The 18,851-nt window shown below is 45.8% G+C and overlaps 1 protein-coding gene and 1 pseudogene across 1 annotated transcript; both read right to left on the reverse strand.

The window, feature by feature from the left end:
* LOC123450572 overlaps nucleotides 1-7,406 on the reverse strand; it is an 80,842-nt pseudogene extending 73,436 nt beyond the window's left edge.
* Nucleotides 7,407-12,147: 4,741 nt separating this feature from the next.
* LOC123448793 (nifU-like protein 1, chloroplastic) lies at nucleotides 12,148-13,336 on the reverse strand. Its single transcript, XM_045125807.1, has 3 exons — nucleotides 12,918-13,336; nucleotides 12,665-12,807; nucleotides 12,148-12,557 (listed from the first exon to the last, which is right to left on the reverse strand). Exons 1-3 carry the CDS (start codon nucleotides 13,258-13,260, stop codon nucleotides 12,369-12,371), a joined length of 675 nt encoding a protein of 224 aa, XP_044981742.1. The 5' UTR covers nucleotides 13,261-13,336; the 3' UTR covers nucleotides 12,148-12,368.
* Nucleotides 13,337-18,851: the final 5,515 nt, after the last annotated feature.

Genomic DNA, 18,851 nt, shown 5'->3' on the forward strand with positions numbered 1-18,851 from the left:
CCGTTAGTCGGCTGGGCCCGGGGGCAGCCGGCGTGAGGCCATGGGCCGCGTTAAACTTGCGCCAGGTTGCCTCAAGCGCCTCCGCCTTGCGGAGCAGCTGTTGGCAGTGGCTGTCGAGCTCTTCGGTAGCAACCGCATGGGTCGGCCATCGCAGAGATGGGCGTGTGCAGCGTGTGTACCGCAGTGTGAAGCGGGGTCCTGTATCCGGACGCACCACCTAGCGAGATGGCGGTTGATACATCTCCAACGTATCTATAAATTTTTATGGTTCCATGCTATTATCTTGTCAACTTTGGATGTTTTATATGCATGAATATGCTATTTTGTATATTTTTTGGGACTAACCTATTAACTCAGTGCCAAGTGCCAGTTTCTGTTTTTTCCGTGTTTTTGGCCCATTTTCAGACGGAGTCCAAATGGAATGAAACTTTACGATGATTTTTTTGGACCAAAAGAGAACCCCGAAGCTTTGGGAGACGGCCAGATGGGCCACGAGGGAGTCACAAGCCCTCACGCCGCCACCCCCCCCCCCCCGTGGTGGCGCGCAGGCTTGTGACCTCCTCGTGGGCCCAACTGACGCAATTCCACCGCCATAAATTCCTATAAATTCAGAAACCCCCAAAAAGAAACCTAGATCGGGAGTTCCGCCGCCGCAAGCCTTTGTAGCCACCAAAAACCAATCTGGAGCCCGTTCTGGCACCCTGCCGGAGGGGGAATCCATGTCCGGTGGCCATCTTCATCATCCCGGCGATCTCCATGACGAGGAGGGAGTAGTTCTCCCTCGGGGCTGAGGGTATGTACCAGTAGCTATGTGTTTGATCTCTCTCTCTCGTGTTCTTGAGATGTCTTCTTCTCGATGTACCATGGGCTTTGCTACTATAGTTGGATCTTATGATGTTCTTCCCCCTCTCCTTCTTGTAATGAATTGAGTTTCCCCTTTGGAGTTATCTTATCGGATTGAGTCTTTGAGAACACTTGATGTATGTCTTGCACGTGTCTATCTGCTGTGATCAACTTGCGAGTTTGTGACAATTGGGAACCTATGCATATGGGTTGGCACACATGGATTCATGTCAGTACTTGATGTATGTTTTGGTGATCAACTTGCGGGTTCGTGACATTGGGAACCTACGCACAGGGGTTGGCACACGTTTTGACTCTCTGGTAGAAACTTTGGGGCACTCTTTGATGTTCTATGTGTTGGTTGAATAGATGATTCTGAGATTGTGTGATGCATATCGTATAATCATACCCACGTATACTTGAGGTGACAATGGAGTATCTAGGTGACATTAGGGTCTTGGTTGATATGTATCTTAAGGTGTTATTCTAGTATGAACTCTATGATAGATCGATCAGAAAGAATAACTTTGTGGTGGTTTCGTACCCGACAATAATCTCTTCTTTTGTTCCCCGCTATTAGTGACTTTGGAGTGACTCTTTGTTGCATGTTGAGGGCTAGTTATATGATCCAATTATGTTATCATTGTTGAGAGAACTTCACTAGTGAAAGTAGGAATCCTAGGCCTTGTTTCCACGAATTGCAATACCGTTCGTGCTCACTTTTACCATTTGTTACCTTGCTGTTTTTGTAATTTCATATTACAAAAACCTATATCTACCATCCATATTGCACTTGTTTCACCATCTCTTCGTCGAACTAGTACACCGATACAATTTACCATTGTATTGGGTGTGTTGGGGACACAAGAGACTCTTTGTTATTTGGTTGCAGGGTTGCTTGAGAGAGACCATCTTCATCCTACGCCTCCTGCGGATTGATAAACCTTAGGTCACCCACTTGAGGGAAAATTGCTACTGTCCTACAACCCTCTGCACTTGGAGGCCCAACAACCTCTACAAGGAGAAGGTTGCGTAGTAGACATCAAGTTCTTTTCTGGCGCCGTTGTCGGGGAGGCTAGGTAAGCGGCGCTAACATCCCGTCAACGAAGCTCTTTTCTGGCGCCGTTGCCGGGGAGGTTAGCACTTGAAGGTATATCTTTAGACCTTGCAATCAAATCTTTTTGTTTCTTGTTCTTTCGCTGAAAACTACAAAAAAATGGAATTGAGGATGCCTCATATGCTCCATCTTTTCAATGTCTTTCGTGAGCATGATGGGAAGGAAAATTGTGCTCAAGTGCTGAAAGAAGAATTACATAGAATGCTTGGCATAGAATATGTGAATGATGAGCATGATTGTAATGTTGTTAGCATGAATTCTATGAATACCCATGATGCTAATGATATGCAAAGCCACAAGCTTGGGGATGCTATATTTGATGAAGATGATCTTTTTAGTTCTTCCACTTTGAATGATCAAAATTATTTTGATGAAAGCATGCCCCCTATCTATGATGATTATTGTGAGGATACTTATGCTTTGAAGAAGAGGGATGATAAAACTTGTCATACTCTCGAGAACCCTTTTGCTAAACCTTGCTTTTTCATTGTGGACACAATTTGTAGTGCTCAAGTCTTTTACGATACTCCCACTACTATTCTTGAGAATAGATTTCCTTATGTGGAGAGTAGTAAAATTCCTATGCTTGTAGATCATGAAAAGAAAGCCTTAGGTGCTGGTTATCTTGTTGAATTCATTCATGATGCTACTAAAAATTACTATGAGAGAGGATCATATGCTTCTACTTATTGCAATAGTATCAAGCTTCCTCTCCATATGTTGAAATTTTTGAAGTTATGCTTGTTTTGCCTTCCTATGCTAGTTGATTCTTGCTCCAATAAATTGTTTGATCACAAAATCCCTATGCATAAGAAGTGGGTTAGACTTAAATTTGCTAGCCATTTGCTCCATGATGCTCTCGTTGTGCTTCAATCCTTACCTTTTATGTGAGCATCATTGAAATTAATGCCTAGCTAAGGGCGTTAAACGATAGCGCTTGTTGGGAGGCAACCCAATGAATAAATTTTCTTTGCTTTTTTGCTTCCTTTTTTGTTTTCTCCCCACCATCGTAATTCAGTTATGATTGTGTCTTTTGTGTTTCTTTTTGTGTTTGTGCCAAGCAAAACCGTTATGATTAGTCTTGGGGATGATCGTTTGGTCATGCTGGAAAAGACAGAAACTTTCTTCTCACGAAACGAATTTTCATTTTTTTCTGTAATAGATTTTGAGTTGATTCTTTTTTCTTCTGATTTCTACGCAAATTCTTCAGACTGTAGTAATTTTTCAGAAGTTTTTAAGTACATAGGTATACGAAATATACAGATTGCTACAGACTGGTCTGCTGTTAACAGATTCTGTTTTTGTTGTGTTGGTTGCTTATTTTGATGAAACTATGGATAGTATCGGGGGTATTAGCCATGGAAGATTGAAAATACAGTAACCCAACATCAGTATAAGTATAATTTAAGTTTGCTACAGTACCTAAGGAAGTGGTGGTTTGCTTTCTCATACTAATGTTATCACGAGTTTCTGTTTAAGTTTTGTGTTGTGAAGTTTTCAAGTTTTGGATGAAGTTCTTATGGACAAAGAGATAAAGAGTGGCAAGAGCTAAAGCTTGGGGATGCCCAAGGCACCCCAAGAGATTCAAGGATGTCGTAAAAGCCTAAGCTTGGTGATGCCCCGGGAAGGCATCCCCTCTTTCGTCTTCAATCCATCGGTAACGTTACTTGGGGCTATATTTTTATTCACCACATGTTATGTGTTTTTGCTTGGAGCGTCTTGTATCGTAGGAGTATTTTATTTTTGTTGTGTCACAATCATCCTTGCTGCACACCTAGAGATAGAGACATGCACTCACCGTGATTTTGTCGAGCTTCACTTATATCCTTTGGTAGATAATTCAGCACACATGTGCTTCACTTATATCTTTTGAGCTGGATACTTTTGCTCTGTGTGCTTCATTTATATCTTTTAGAGCACAGCGGTGCGTGGCTTGGTAGTTGATCTATGCTTTGAAAGTAGTCTCAAAAGGGGTAGTTATCCAAAGGGATACGAGAACTTCCACCTTCATCTGCATTGAATAGTTAGAGAAGTTTGATTCATCTCAATTAGTTTTGAGTTGTGGTTATGGTAATATTGAAGTTATGCTAGTAAGGTGTCGTAGATCTAGAAATACTTGTGTTGAAGTTAGTGATTCCCGTAGCATGCACGTATGGTGAACCGCTATGTGATCAAGTCTGAGCATGATTAGTCTATTGATTGTCATCCTTTGCGTGGCGGTCGGGATCGCGCGATGGTTTATACCTACCAACCCTTCCCCTACGAGTATGCGTTGAATGCTTTGTTTCGATTACTAATAAAACTTTCGCAACAAGTATATGAGTTCTTCATGACTAATGTTGAGTCCATGGTTTAGATGCACTTTCACCTTCCACCATCACTATCTTCTTAGTGTCGTGCAACTTTCGCGGGTGCACAAAACCCACCATTAGCCTCCCTCAAAACAGCCACCATACCTACCTACTATGGCTTTTTCAAAGTCATTCCGAGATATATTGCCATGCAACTACCACCATTACATGTGCCACCACGTCTACATTGCCATTGCATGATCGTAAGATAGCTAGCATGATGTTTCCATTAATGTCTGTGCCATGCTAGATCGTTGTCACGGTACACTACCGAAGGCATTTCAGGTAGAGTCATCATTGCTCTAAGTTTTGAGTTGTAAGTGTGATGATCATCATTGATGGAGCATTATCCCATGTGAGGAAACAAAAAGATGTCGAAGATGCCCACCAAAAAAAAGGAGGCCAAAGAGCCCACCAAAAAAATGAGAGAAAAAGAGAGAAGGGACAATGCTACCACCTTTTCCACACTTGTGCATATTAAGCACCATGATCTTCATGATTGAGAGTCTCTCGTTTTGTCACCACCATACAGCTAGTGGGAAATTTTCATTATATAACTTGGCTTGTATATTCCAATGATAGGCTTCCTCAAAATTGCCTTAGGTCTTCGTGAGCAAGCAAGTTGGATGCACACCCACTAGTTTTCTTTAAGAGATTTCACATACTCGTAGGTCTAGTGCATCATTTGTATGGAAATCCCTACTCATTCACATTGATATCTATTGATGAGCATCTCCGTAGCTCATTCATATGCCTAGTTAATGTGACTATCTTCTTTTTTTGTCTTGCAACCTCCACCACATTCCACACCATCTATAGTGCTATAACCATGGCTCACGCTCATGTATTGCGTGAGAGTTGAAAAGGTTTGAGAAAGTAAAGGTGTGAAACAATTACTTGGCCAATACCGGGGTTGTGCATGATTTAAATTCGTTGTGCAATGATGATAGAGCATAGCCAGACTATATGCTTTTGTAGGGATAACTTTCTTTTGGCCTTGTTATTTTGAAAGTTCATGATTACCTTGCTAGTTTGCTTGAAGTATTATTGTCTCCACATCAGTGGCAAACTATTGTTTTGAATCTAACGTATCTGAACATTCATGTCACGTCAGAGAAGTTACAAAAGACAACTATGCTAGGTAGCATGCAACATATCAAATTCATTCTTTATCACTTCCCTACTCGAGGACGAGCAGGAGTTAAGCTTGGGGATGCTTGATATGTCTCCAACGTATCTATAATGTTTGATGGTTCCATGTTATTATCTTGTCAACTTTGCATGTTTTATATGCATGAATATGCTATTTTATATCTTTTTGGGACTAACCTATTAACTCAGTGCCAAGTGTTAGTTTCTGTTTTTCCGTGTTTTTGGCCCATTTTCACACGGAGTCCAAATGGAATGAAACTTTACGATGATTTTTTTAGACCAAAACAGAACCCCGAAGCTTTGGGAGAAGGTCATATGGGCCACGAGGGAGTCACAAGCCCTCACGCCGCCACCCCCCCCCCCCCCCCGGTGGTGGCGCGCAGGCTTGTGACCTCCTCGTGGGCCCAACTGACGCAATTCCACCGCCATAAATTCCTATAAATTCAGAAACCCCCAAAAAGAAACCTAGATCGGGAGTTCCGCCGCCGCAAGCCTTTGTAGCCACCAAAAACCAATCTGGAGCCCGTTCTGGCACCCTGCCGGAGGGGGAATCCATGTCCGGTGGCCATCTTCATCATCCCGGCGATCTCCATGACGAGGAGGGAGTAGTTCTCCCTCGGGGCTGAGGGTATGTACCAGTAGCTATGTGTTTGATCTCTCTCTCTCGTGTTCTTGAGATGTCTTCTTCTCGATGTACCATGGGCTTTGCTACTATAGTTGGATCTTATGATGTTCTTCCCCCTCTCCTTCTTGTAATGAATTGAGTTTCCCCTTTGGAGTTATCTTATCGGATTGAGTCTTTGAGAACACTTGATGTATGTCTTGCACGTGTCTATCTGCTGTGATCAACTTGCGAGTTTGTGACAATTGGGAACCTATGCATATGGGTTGGCACACGTGGATTCATGTCAGTACTTGATGTATGTTTTGGTGATCAACTTGCGGGTTCGTGACATTGGGAACCTATGCACAGGGGTTGGCACACGTTTTGACTCTCTGGTAGAAACTTTGGGGCACTCTTTGATGTTCTATGTGTTGGTTGAATAGATGATTCTGAGATTGTGTGATGCATATCGTATAATCATACCCACGTATACTTGAGGTGACAATGGAGTATCTAGGTGACATTAGGGTCTTGGTTGATATGTATCTTAAGGTGTTATTCTAGTATGAACTCTATGATAGATCGATCAGAAAGAATAACTTTGTGGTGGTTTCATACCCGACAATAATCTCTTCGTTTGTTCCCCGCTATTAGTGACTTTGGAGTGACTCTTTGTTGCATGTTGAGGGCTAGTTATATGATCCAATTATGTTATCATCGTTGAGAGAACTTCACTAGTGAAAGTATGAACCCTAGGCCTTGTTTCCACGGATTGCAATACCGTCCGTGCTCACTTTTACCATTTGTTACCTTGTTGTTTTTGTAATTTCAGATTACAAAAACCTATATCTACCATCCATATTGCACTTCTTTCACCATCTCTTCGCCGAACTAGTGCACCCATACAATTTACCATTGTATTGGGTGTGTTGGGGACACAAGAGACTCTTCGTTATTTGGTTGCAGGGTTGCTTGAGAGAGACCATCTTCATCCTACGCCTCCCGCGGATTGATAAACCTTAGGTCACCCACTTGAGGGAAAATTGCTACTGTCCTACAACCCTCTGCACTTGGAGGCCCAACAACGTCTACAAGGAGAAGGTTGCATAGTAGACATCAGCGGTCAGCACCTCCACGCGGTTGCAGAGGTCGTCGATGTCGCTAGAGAGGTCGGCGGCAGCTCGTCGCAGCTGAGTACCTCGGCAGGGTACTTGTCGGCAACGACCGCTACGTAGACGCGGTGCGAGCCGAAGGAGACGATGGAGCCATCGACGGGGAAGTTCGCGTCCTCGAGACGGCGGGCGTTGTTGTTGAGGCAGTCGAGTGCGCCATAGCGCATGACCAAGCCATGCGCCACGCGCTCGCCACAAGGGGTGAAGGGTCCTGCCTGGAATGTTACCCTGCTCGACGTCGCTGTCGGCCCTACGGTGGGCGCCAAATGCCGTGGTATTTCTGCGGCAGATGCCAGGGGTGGCTTAGATCGTGGTTTGGGGCTGACGGGCACTGACGGTGTGTGGGAACGGGTGTAGGCGCAACACACATGACGCCGATCTACCCAGGTTCAGGGCCCTCCGATGAGGTAAAACCCCTAGTCCTGCTTGTGTGACTATATGAGATCACAGCACAAAATGGTGCTCCTTGAGGTGTTCGTGAGGAGGGGTACGGAGCTCTTGCTGCCAGCCTCACTGACTCGATGGTGTGTAGGTGTTTCTCTACGTGTGTCGTGTGTGAATCTCTCTCTCTAGCCTCCCCCCTCTCTGGGGCTGAGGTGAGGCTTTATAGTGCATCCCGGGGTGTACAGTGGCGGGGGTAAAATAGGAGGTGGGACCCGGCTGCCAGCCTCTCCGACTAACCAAGGGGCCTTCCGGTTGTCGGGTCTTGTCCGGCGCGGGGCCCGCCGGCCGTGCGTATCAGCGTCTAACGCATCGGTCATCAGGGAGTAGGTAGGGGTGAGCGTGGCTATAGGGCCATCTCGCCCGGTCAGCCTCGACGGTGATCGGGGCCCTGTACCCTCGCTGACCCCTACATCATTGCGCACGTGGCCATGCCGAGCTTGTTAGTGTGTACTGCTGCCACGAGTGCCTGTGCGTCATGCGTCGGGTCTTTTTATCGTATGTGGGTACGGTCGGATGGGACGGGAGCCGGCTGTCCGGCCGGCGATGGGCAAGCCGGCCAAGCTGAATGCCGCTAGTTGGCTAGGCGCGTATCACCAAGACGGGTCGGGTGCCGCCAGCCGGCCCCAAATGTCTTGGAGATGGATTGTCTCTGCTTGAGTATACCGAGGGGTAGTATCCCCGTCAATTACCGTGGTTTCCAAAATAGTTGGGGCAACGGACATGAGGCACTTTAGACCTATCACGATGATCGATGTGCTAGAACACATATTCTTGAAAGTATGCGCGACTAGGCTAACCCCGATGATGGAGAGGCTTGACTATCCCGTGTAGGCTGTGTTCCCGAAGGGCCGACGGATCCATTATGGGATCCTGGCCATCCACGAGATTGCACATGAGGTCCACTCTCGTGGTCATAAGGGTGTGTTCCGCAAGCTGAACTTCCAAAAGGCCTATGACCGGCCGGATTGGTCCTTCTTGAGGTTGGTGCTACTTTGCCGGGGCTTCGACGACAGATGGTGCTCCTGGATTATGCGTATGGTCCATTCTAGCAAGATGGACATTAACATTAACGGTGAGGTGCGACCTTATTTCTCCTCCTCGGCTAGAGTGAAGCAGGAGGGGCCGATTTCCCCCCTCCTTTTTAACCTCGTCGTTGATGCCCTCGGCGACATTCTAGACAAAGCACAGATGGTCGACCATCTTACTGGAGTGGCCGGCAACTTGATCCCTGGAGGTGGGGTCACCCACCTCCAATATGCGGATGATACCATAATCATGGTTGAGGGGTCACACCATGACATTGTGAATCTAAAGTTCCGCCTGATGTGCTTCGAAGCAATGTCAGGCGTGCAGGTCAATTTGATAAAAGAGAGATCTTCATCCTCGGGTACTTACCGGAGGACCAACTTCGGATCACTAATAACCTAAATTGCAAGCTTTTGGCATTCCCGCAAAACATATCTAGGGATGCCTCTGGCCGAGTCGATGATCCTCGCGACGGGGTTTGACCCCCTTGTTGGACGGGTGGCTTCGCAGGCTGAGCCATGGTGAGGCCGATTTACCTCCAAAGGAAGTAAAATGGCTCTTATTAGTGCTAACCTAGCAAGCATTACCATGTTTCTCATGGGGTTGTATATCCTACCAAAGAGTGTTCATAACTTGTTCGATAAGGAACTCGCCAAGTTCTTCTGGCATGCCGCTGACAGCCGACAGAAATACCACATGGTCAAGTGGGCAGATATCTGCGTGCCCAAGGATCGTGGTGGGCTGGGGATCATAGCCTCCCGTGTTATGAATACCCCCATCATGCTTCGGTGGGTATGGCGGATCTTTCGTAATGACCATGCATTGTGGCTTCAACTCCTTCAGGCGAAGTACCTAAGGGGTGAGCCACTCCTCGCTTGTTCGCGTGCGGGAGGATCCTAATTTTGGCGTGTTATCCAAAAATAAAAGACATGATTCGCTTAGAGATCTCCTTTAGTATAGGTAATGGGTAGGGAACCCAGTTCTGGGTGGATCCATGGATTAGGGATGAGCCACTCAGGGTGGGGTTTCCTATCTTGTTATCCATCTATGTAGAACCATCCCTTCTGGTTTCGAACACCGACCTTCAAGGGTAATGGGATATTAGGTTGAGGCGCTCATTCGAACCGATAGAAACGAGGAATGGAACCTCTTGCTAGACGCCTTGCCACATACGCTCCCGTAGTGTTCGGATTTGATGGCTTGGCGTTTATCCTCATCTAGGGAAATTTTGGTTAGTTCAACATATCAAGTCCTCTACCCCCCCTCCACCCTGTCGGGCCCCTAGGACCGGGGGTACCAAGGCCCGTCGGTCCTGCGGGCCTGGACACGGCACGGCGGAACAAGCCTGGCTCGGCCCATCGGCGAGCCCGACAAGAAGGACCCTCGCGAGGGCCCGTGCCTCGCGAGGTGGGCGCGTGGAGATCGTCGCCAAGGGCCTCGGGAGGGCGCCACAAGGTTCTTCCCTCTGATGCCCCCGAGGAGCGGGCCCGTCAGGGATGCCTCGGCAGGGTCCCACGACCCAGCTCCTTCTCATGGGTAAGGCAGGTCGTGCAGACGGCACAGGAGCGATGCGAGCAATGTCGTACAAGGGTTTTTACCCCTCCTATGCTAAGACGGGTCGGGACAGCTGGCGTGCCCCCAGAGCAACCCCTGAGGGTTTCACGTTAGGTGCAAGGGGACTAAAGTAGGAGGACCTGTAGGACGGAGGTCATCCTGAGCCCACCAACACATCATGAAGAGAAGCTTTTGCACACGAAGACTACCTTTGTCAGGGCGGACTGCAGTCCTGTCCCCCTTAAAAGAATGGTCGTTGTGGCAACCCTTCCCGCCCATGTTTTCGAGGGAAAGGGACCAAGGCCCGTATATAGTAGAGGCCCAGCCTCCGTAGAAAGGGATCCATCCTCATCCTTGGACTAGGGCAAGAACTCACCTTTGTACCTGTCTTCCACCTCAAGCAATCCCAACAAAAGCAAGAATAGGGTTTTACACTGCGAGGTGGCCCGAACCTGGGTAACTGCTGCGTGGTTTTAGTTCATCTCCCTAGCTCGCGCTACCGTAGAACCGTCGTGAAGCCATGAGGTAGAACGGGGTAGGAGAGCGAGCGCACCTCAGTGTTCGAACCTTCCCTCGGGTCCGTGGAGCCCCGATTCCGACACCACCTCCCCCCCCCCCTCCATCATACCTTGGCTCATGCCTTTATGGAAGACTCCCCTTCCTCTGAAGATCAAAAAAACTGCGTGACCCTAAGGGACGAAGGTGCGTAAGCGACACGGGCCGGGAGATTGCATGTGCCTCTTATGCGTATTCCCTGAGACGACGACTCACGTAATATTTACGTGCACGATGGCGAGAGCCATGTGGGAATTCATAGGACCCGACTGGGAGGCCGGGGACCTCACGGAGTTTCTCCAATACATGGCCAATCACACTGGACGGCGCCGACGCCTATTCTGGCTCATCTTTGCCGCTATGACGTGGACCCTCTGGACGACTCGTAATAAAATGGTGATAGAAAGGAACTTCCAGACGCACACATCTACTCCTTCAAATTTCCTGCTTCTATGCAGCATTGGCACCCCCTCTTTAGGCAGCGAGATCGAGATCGTCTAGATGGTATGGTGGATGCACTTTAGGATACGGCGCGACAGCTTGCCTCCCTGTAGGACCAAGGCTCTCCTACCATTCGGTGGCTTTTTTTCTTATTTCCAATGTGTTGTTGCTCCTACCACTCGGTGGCTTTTTTTCTTATTTCCAATGTGTTGTTGCCCCGGCTACTATCACTGAGTGATCTTGTATGTGACCGTTGCTTTATTATCTATAAAACGGGATCAAAGGCTATCCATAGAGCTAGTTGGTCCAATTGTGGACAACTCATCGCAAGATGACAAGATATATAGCTCCGCTCACTTAAACAAAATATTAGATGAACAATCCATCGAAAGATGACTGATCAAGTGGTAGACATAAGATTGGCATCGGGAAGCCCTGGTGGTGTAGCTACCGCTCTGACGGTGGCTACACCATTGGTGGAAAGGCGTGATGCCCCTCCTACCACTACACTACCCTCCGGGATCAATCCAATCCAAACGAATATGAATGGAACTAAATTAAACCATCACTCCAAAACCCAAATATAATTTTCAAGGCACGCCCCTTTGTGTGATGCAAAGGAGAAATTAGGGAAAGTTCTCAATGTGGAAATTTGAGATGCAAGATCATATGAATAGCACCTAGGATGAATTGTCGGACAATTGTAAAAGAACGCAACAAACCCATCGACCCCAATGATCTCGCTCCATCGAAAGCTTACAACAAGCAACTGCACTCTTCCGCACTCATGATAATAAGGAAAGGACTATCTTAATCGTTTGAGCTACTAGGCACAAAGCACAAAACTGTAAAAACTCAATCCAGGCTCGACCCGAGGTCGAATTCAGCTTTAGTTCAGTAAACAGATTTATTCTCATCTCGCATATCCAAAACCAGATGACCAGAACGCAAAAATTACTCCATTTCATTTTCCATCGTGTGTTGCAACTTTTTCTACCCAAAGGAAACATCGAAACTCTTGTCTAGACGAAACATCGAAAATCTTGTTGTATTTCGTACATGTCGCCATTTACTGCACTGGAGTGGCATCAAGCCAGCCGACCTGTAGATCACTGGGTGAACACCACATTCGTGATGTCGGGGAACTTCTCCTTGATGGCTGCCTTCACTCCACTCCCGATGGACTCTGGGCCGTCGTACTTAACCAGGCAGTCCTCGCCGTCAACGGCAAGCACCTCCACACTCCCGCCGTAGTTCGCGATCGCCGGACGCAGTATGTCCAGGTGCCGGTTCACCGCCTGCAAGCAACACATCCAATGAACGCTGTAAGATTACACTGTTTCTCAAGTCGTTCAAGGCAAAAATACGAGACTGAGATTTGCTCTGGTGGTGGCAGCCCCTGAACCTCAGGCGTCGTCTCTTCGGGTTGCTGGTCCCCGTCGAACACCTGGCGGATGTCCTTGATGGCGTCACCGAACTTCTCCTTGAGCACTCGCTCGATGCCCATGTTCATCGTCGTCGTCGAGCTGGGACAACTGCTGCACGCCCCTGGATTGTGGTGACAAGACCACAGCCAGTAAGCACGGTAAGATTTGATGCCCCGATGGAATCTTGGCCATGAATTTCTGCGTGGACGCAAGGCTAGAAATCCAGTTTACCTTCAAGCCTAAGGGAGACGACGCCGTCCTCTACGGACACGACGGCGACGTCGCCGCCGTCGGAGATGAGGTAGGGGCGCACGTCGTCGAGGACGCGGTCGACGTTATCCGGCGTCAGTTCGTAGGTCGCTGCCGAGTAAAGCCCGCCTCCCGGCGGCGGCGGCGGCGGCGTGGATGCCGAGGCCGCGGGCAGGTGTCCCCGGAAGTTGGCGGTCCAGATCTTGGAGTCTCCAAATTGGGGTCGCCTAGGGAGCACGAGCGGGTTGAATTTGATGATTTGGCGACGGATTTGCGGCGGAAACGACGAGGTAGCAGCGGCGGCCGCGGTCAGCGACGCCTCCATTGTGTGCCGTGTGTGGTCGTGTATCCCTTTGCTGCCGTTCAAGGAGTCAGGGGCAAAAGATCAGTAGCTTTACTCTCTCTCTCTCTCTTTTTAGGAAGAGAGTCCAAGAGATATTTTTACTCCGTTTTCTCTTTGGTAAACGTTACATTCTCGGAAAATTCTATATAGAAGCGCGGCACGGTGGACATCTCATGCGGCGGCTTGGTTGTTCATTTTTGACATGCATGCATACATAATGTCATCAGATTCGTTTTATATGATTAAAATTAAAAAACTTTTATCTCTTAAACCGTTAAATCGATCGATAATCCGTTTTCGTCGTTGACTTTGTTTTGACGAAATCTTCAAACTAGATCCCATGTTTCGAGAACTTTTTTCCTCGTACTTACCACATTTGTTGTACTTACTTGTCATATTAATAAGTATTTACTTGTCTGATAAAAAATAACTTAATCGCCAAATTTTTAAAAGACATCTCGACATAATTAAAATGGCAAGTACAAATAACTTTTTTAGGCGATTACACGTACAATATGACAACTCAACATATTTAAAACCGGTGACCATAAAAAAGTCTTTTTTGTCATTGTTTGTAAATATGACAACTCGGCATAGTTAAACTAGTATCTTGACAACCAAGTTTTTATAAAATTGGCAACTATGCAATTTTAAACTACTAGTAGTAGTACTAGTACTAACCAGATGCATTTAGCTAGTGAATAAGGTCTGCCAACACATGTCTTGTGTGTAACATTGTTTCTACGTATTTTCTGTGTGACGCTTTGTATGCAATGCATATTTTTGTGATGTCAACTGCATATTTTTCTAGCCCATGCTGCTATATGTTGAAATATGGATACATACGGTACACGGTTCACATCGAGAAAAAAATGGCAATTAAGTTATTTTTTTCGGGCAAGTAAGTGACTAATAATACGACAAGTAAGTCTAAAAATGTGGCAATTATGGATGAAAAAAAAAGTTCTCGAAACATGTCGACATGAGGTCTAGTTTTGAAGATTTTGTCGCGATAAAGTCAACGATGAAAACGGATCGTCAATTAAATTAATGATTTTAGAGATAAAACTTTTTAAATTTCAAGGCAATAGAAAGAATCTTAATAAAGTCATTGCATGCATGCATGGTAGGGAGAAGAAATCAACAGCCGCATGCGAAGCCTCACATGCGGCGCCGGTGTATAGTTAAGTCCTACATTCTCCTATCTAGCGCTTATAGCTCGATGATTCAATTCGGTGTGCAGGCTTACCTTCATTTGATGAACAGTAAAACATACTAAAATATTTAAAAAAATGTCACCCTATGCATGATGTCCGTATAAATTTTTGAGGTGTTTGGAGCTTGTGACACGAGCTCCTTTTTAGGCAAGACTGCATGAGCTCCTTGAATGTCAAACTTCATCAAATTTTGCACACACATCATGCATAGAAGCATACCACGCACAAAAGAAAGACGGATTCTTTTTAATTTCTTTTATTTTTTTGTCATTTTATCGGCCGCATTTAAACATGCATGCAGATAACCACCGTCCCTTATAGTGATGCTTCTTATTGTACTCTTTTTCTCACGCTCGTGTCACGACCCGACAACGGATAGCTGACCGGCGACATGCGTGAGCTGGAGGTGGAGATCAGGGGCGAGATTTGGTTCGACAGCGAGAGAGAAAGAGAGATAAGAGCGAAAGAGAGAGAGACAACCAGAGAGAGGAGCGAATATTCTGTTTTCAATTTCGATGCCGATCCACGCGCGGCTCGATATCGTTTAAATTGTCCGAATATGTTTACATGGCTCGAGGCCCACACGCGGCTCAACGGCCCATCCACGACCTAAACACAACGGCTCAACGGCCCAGTGCACTAACCCTCTCTCTTGGCCGTTGTTGTAAGCATCACGGTGCTTACAGTACCCGCCCCTGAAGAACCAGCTTGTCCCCAAGCTGGAGCATCTGGAAATTTGGTCTTGATCACTTCATAGTCTTCCCAAATCGCTGATGTAGGTGGGAGTTCACATCATTTGACCAACACTTGAAGGTACGGCGCATTCCCTTTCTTCACCAAACGACGATCCAGTACCTCTTCAGGTAGCATCCCAGGTACTGACAGATCCACTGGCTTTGGTAAGACAGTGAGCACTCGAGTATGATCATGTATGTGTCCTTTGAGTTGAGATACATGAAATACCGGATGCAGCATGCTGCCCCTTGGTAATTCTAGTATGTAAGTTGCCTCTCCAATTTTCTCTAGAATTTTATATGGCCCAAAATACTTCAGAGCTAAATTCGGGCATGGCCGGTTGACCACTCAAGATTGAGCATATGGTTGTATCCGCAAGTACATCATCTCCCTTGCAGCAAACACTCTTTCAGACCTTTTCTTGTCAGCAAAATGTTTGTATTTGCATTGAGCTTTTGCCAGATGTTCCTTTAGTGTTGTCGTGTGCTGAGTATGATCATTTAACCAAGTCTGCACATCTGCATTACTAGAACTTCTATGACCCACCAACTGACTTACATTGGGATCATGGCCATGGAGTGCCTTGTAAGGAGTGCAACCCAAAGAAGATGATAAGTTGTATTGTACGAAAACTCTGCTTGAGGCAACCACAATGCCCATTTGGTTGGAGAATCATGCACAACACACCTCAAATACATCTCCAAACATTGATTGACCCTCTCAGTTTGCCCATCTGTTTGTGGGTGATAGGTTGTGCTCATGTGCAACTCTGTAGCCCAAACCCTAAACAATTCTTTCCAGAAAGCGCTGGTAAAGACCTTATCTCTGTCAGACACAATAACCAGAGGCAGACCATGCAACTTGGCAATGTTGTTGAGAAAAGTTTTGGCTACTAAGGCAATAGTAAATGGGTGTTTCAATGGCAAGAAGTGGCTCACTTTGGTGAAACGATCAACCACTACCAGAATGGTTGAGTATCCCTCGGACTTAGGCAATCCTTCAATGAAATCCATACTAATTTCCTGCCAAGGGCTATCAGGTATTGGTAAAGTTTGTAGCATACCTGGTTTTTTTTGCACAATTCATGTTTAGCCTGCTGACATATGCCACACTATTTGACAAAAATTTCTACTCCTGACTTTAAACCTTGCCAACTGAACAATTGTTTCACTCTGTGGTAAGTGGATAAGATGCCTGAATGTCCATCAATGGGGCTGGTGTGAAAAGCTTGGATGAGCTTTGTCTGAAGTCCAATATTTGCTCCTACCCAAATTTTATCCTCATGTTTGATGAGTCCTTCCTGAAGCTGGAACCCAGGGCAAGCATTAGCATCCAAAGCCATTTTCTGCAACATATTCTGAGCCAAAGGATCCATTGTATAGGAATTTAAAATTTCTTGTAGCCACAATGGTCTACTAGTGGAGATGGACTGGGCTGTAAAAAGATGAGCCACTCTTGACAAAGCAACTGCTACTGTATTTTCCACCCCTTTCTTATACTGAATGGTAAACTACAGTCCCATCAGTTTTGTAATTGCTTTTCTCTGCAGATCTGAAGTTAGGTGCTAATCTCCTAGATGGCACAAGCTTTGGTAATCTGTTTTGATGAAAAAAGGTGCCCTAGACAAATAATAGCTAATAATTCTTTCTCATATATTGAAGTTCTTTGACTAGCCACTCCCAAAGCTTTGCGGTAGTAAGCAATAGGGTGCCCTTCCTGAGATAGTACAGCTCCAATACCAGTGTTACATGCATCAGTTTCAACCACAAAGGTCTAGCACATGAGTGTCTGCCATAGCCTATTTGAGGCTTTGGAAAGTCTGTTGTGCAGGTTCAGACCATACAAAAGCTTGTTTCTTGAGCAAAGCAGTGAGAGGTTTTGCTAACAACCCATAGTTCTTGACAAATTTTCTGTAATATCTAGTTAGTCCCAGAAACCCCCTTAGTTCAGTGAATGTTGTTGGGATAGGACATTTGAGCATAGCTTCAGTCTTAGCAGGATCAGTTGCCACTCCTTTTTCAGATATAATGTGACCCAAGTACTCCATGGATTGCTGAGCAAAAGCATATTTGCTTTCTTTGACATATAATTGATGTTCTTTGAGAATATCAAACACAGAGTATAAACGGTTCAAATGCTCCTCAAAAGTTTCGCTGAAAACCAAAATATCATCCATGAAGACTTACACATACTTTCTATTGGGGTTAGCAAATACAAAATTCCTCACACACTGAAAAGTCTCTCGAGCTATGGCCAAACCAAATGGAACTACTATGAACTAAAATTGCCCATGATGTGTTTCAAAAGCAGTTTTAAATTCATACTCTTCTTTCATCCTGATCTGATGATACCCGGCTCTAAGGTCCAACTTGGAGAACCATTTAGAGCCCCCAAACTCATCCAATAATTCATCAATCACAGGCAGAGGAAATTTACTTTTAGTGGTTAAGGCATTTAACCTTCTCTAGTCTACACAGAACCTCGAGGTACCATCTTTTTTCTTGACCAAAAGAACATGGGATGCAAAAGGACTGATGCTGGGTGTGATCAAGCCAGCTTTTAATATTTTTGCCACTGGTCCTTCAATCTCATCTTTTTGTAGTGGAGAATATCTGTATGGACTGCAGTTAACTGGCACAACATCAGGGATCATATGAATAGAGTGATCCAAGGCTCTATGAGGAGGAAGTGTTTTTGGTTCTTGAAACACTGTTTGATTCTTTTCCAACAACTGTTGCACTTCAGGAGGAACTTCCACACATGGTGCCATAACAATGTGATTCCAAACGGCTGTAGCCCACACATCATTGCCTTTTTCCCATTTGAGTAGTTGTTCAGCACACATCTCGTGAAGTTGATCTTGTTTAACTGGCAAGATTCCTTGTAATCTGATTTCCTGACCTTCATGTTGAAACTGTATCCATCTCTCAGTCCAGTGACACTTCATGATTCCCCATTGCTCCAACCAATCCATATCCAAGATAATATCATGTCCCCCTAAAGGAAGTACTTGCATGGTATTGTTGAAGTTGTGCCCTTGTATCCACCAAGCCAACTGAGGTACCATACGAGTGCATGATACCATATCCCCATTTGCCACTCTAACTTGCAAGGGCATGGACAGTTTCTCAGTTTTCACTATTACCCTGGTCAGCAAAGCTTGATCCACGAAAGTATGAGTACTGCCAGAGTCAATAAGTATGAGCGCCACTTGATTTTCCACGGACATTCTCAACTGAATTGTTTTAGGGTGAGCAGCACCAGACAGAGAAGTAGTAGAGATAGTAGCACATTCTCCAGAATTGTCAGTGACTAAGGCATCCAGCACTGCATGAGAAATTATCTCATGAGGATCCACAAGGTCTATAACTTTTAGTTGTCCCCGAGGCACCATTTCCTGATTACAGTGTGGCCTGGAATGAATTTCTCCCCACATTTGTAACATAGAGCATTTGCACGCATGTATTCCTTCAACTATCTAGCCTTCAAGAGCTCTCCTGTAGATAGTTGTCCCTTACTTTCAAACTTTCCCATGGTAGGTTTCCCATAGTAATCTCTAGATTGTTTTTGTGTTTACAACAACCCTTCCTGAACAAAGGCATACATTGCTGCTAACTGTAA

The sequence above is a fragment of the Hordeum vulgare genome, chromosome 4H (assembly GCF_904849725.1).
Source record: "Hordeum vulgare subsp. vulgare chromosome 4H, MorexV3_pseudomolecules_assembly, whole genome shotgun sequence".
Taxonomy (NCBI): domain Eukaryota; kingdom Viridiplantae; phylum Streptophyta; class Magnoliopsida; order Poales; family Poaceae; genus Hordeum; species Hordeum vulgare.

Excerpts from the sequence above, each read along its gene's own strand:
- LOC123448793 (XM_045125807.1), bottom strand. The coding sequence starts at position 13,260 with ATGGAGGCGTCGCTGACCGCGGCCGCCGCTGCTACCTCGTCGTTTCCG. Across the intron at positions 12,808-12,917 it reads CGTCTCCCTTAGGCTTGAAG|GGGCGTGCAGCAGTTGTCCC; the intron begins GTAAACTGGATT and ends ACCACAATCCAG. Across the intron at positions 12,558-12,664 it reads CCGAAGAGACGACGCCTGAG|GCGGTGAACCGGCACCTGGA; the intron begins GTTCAGGGGCTG and ends TGTTGCTTGCAG.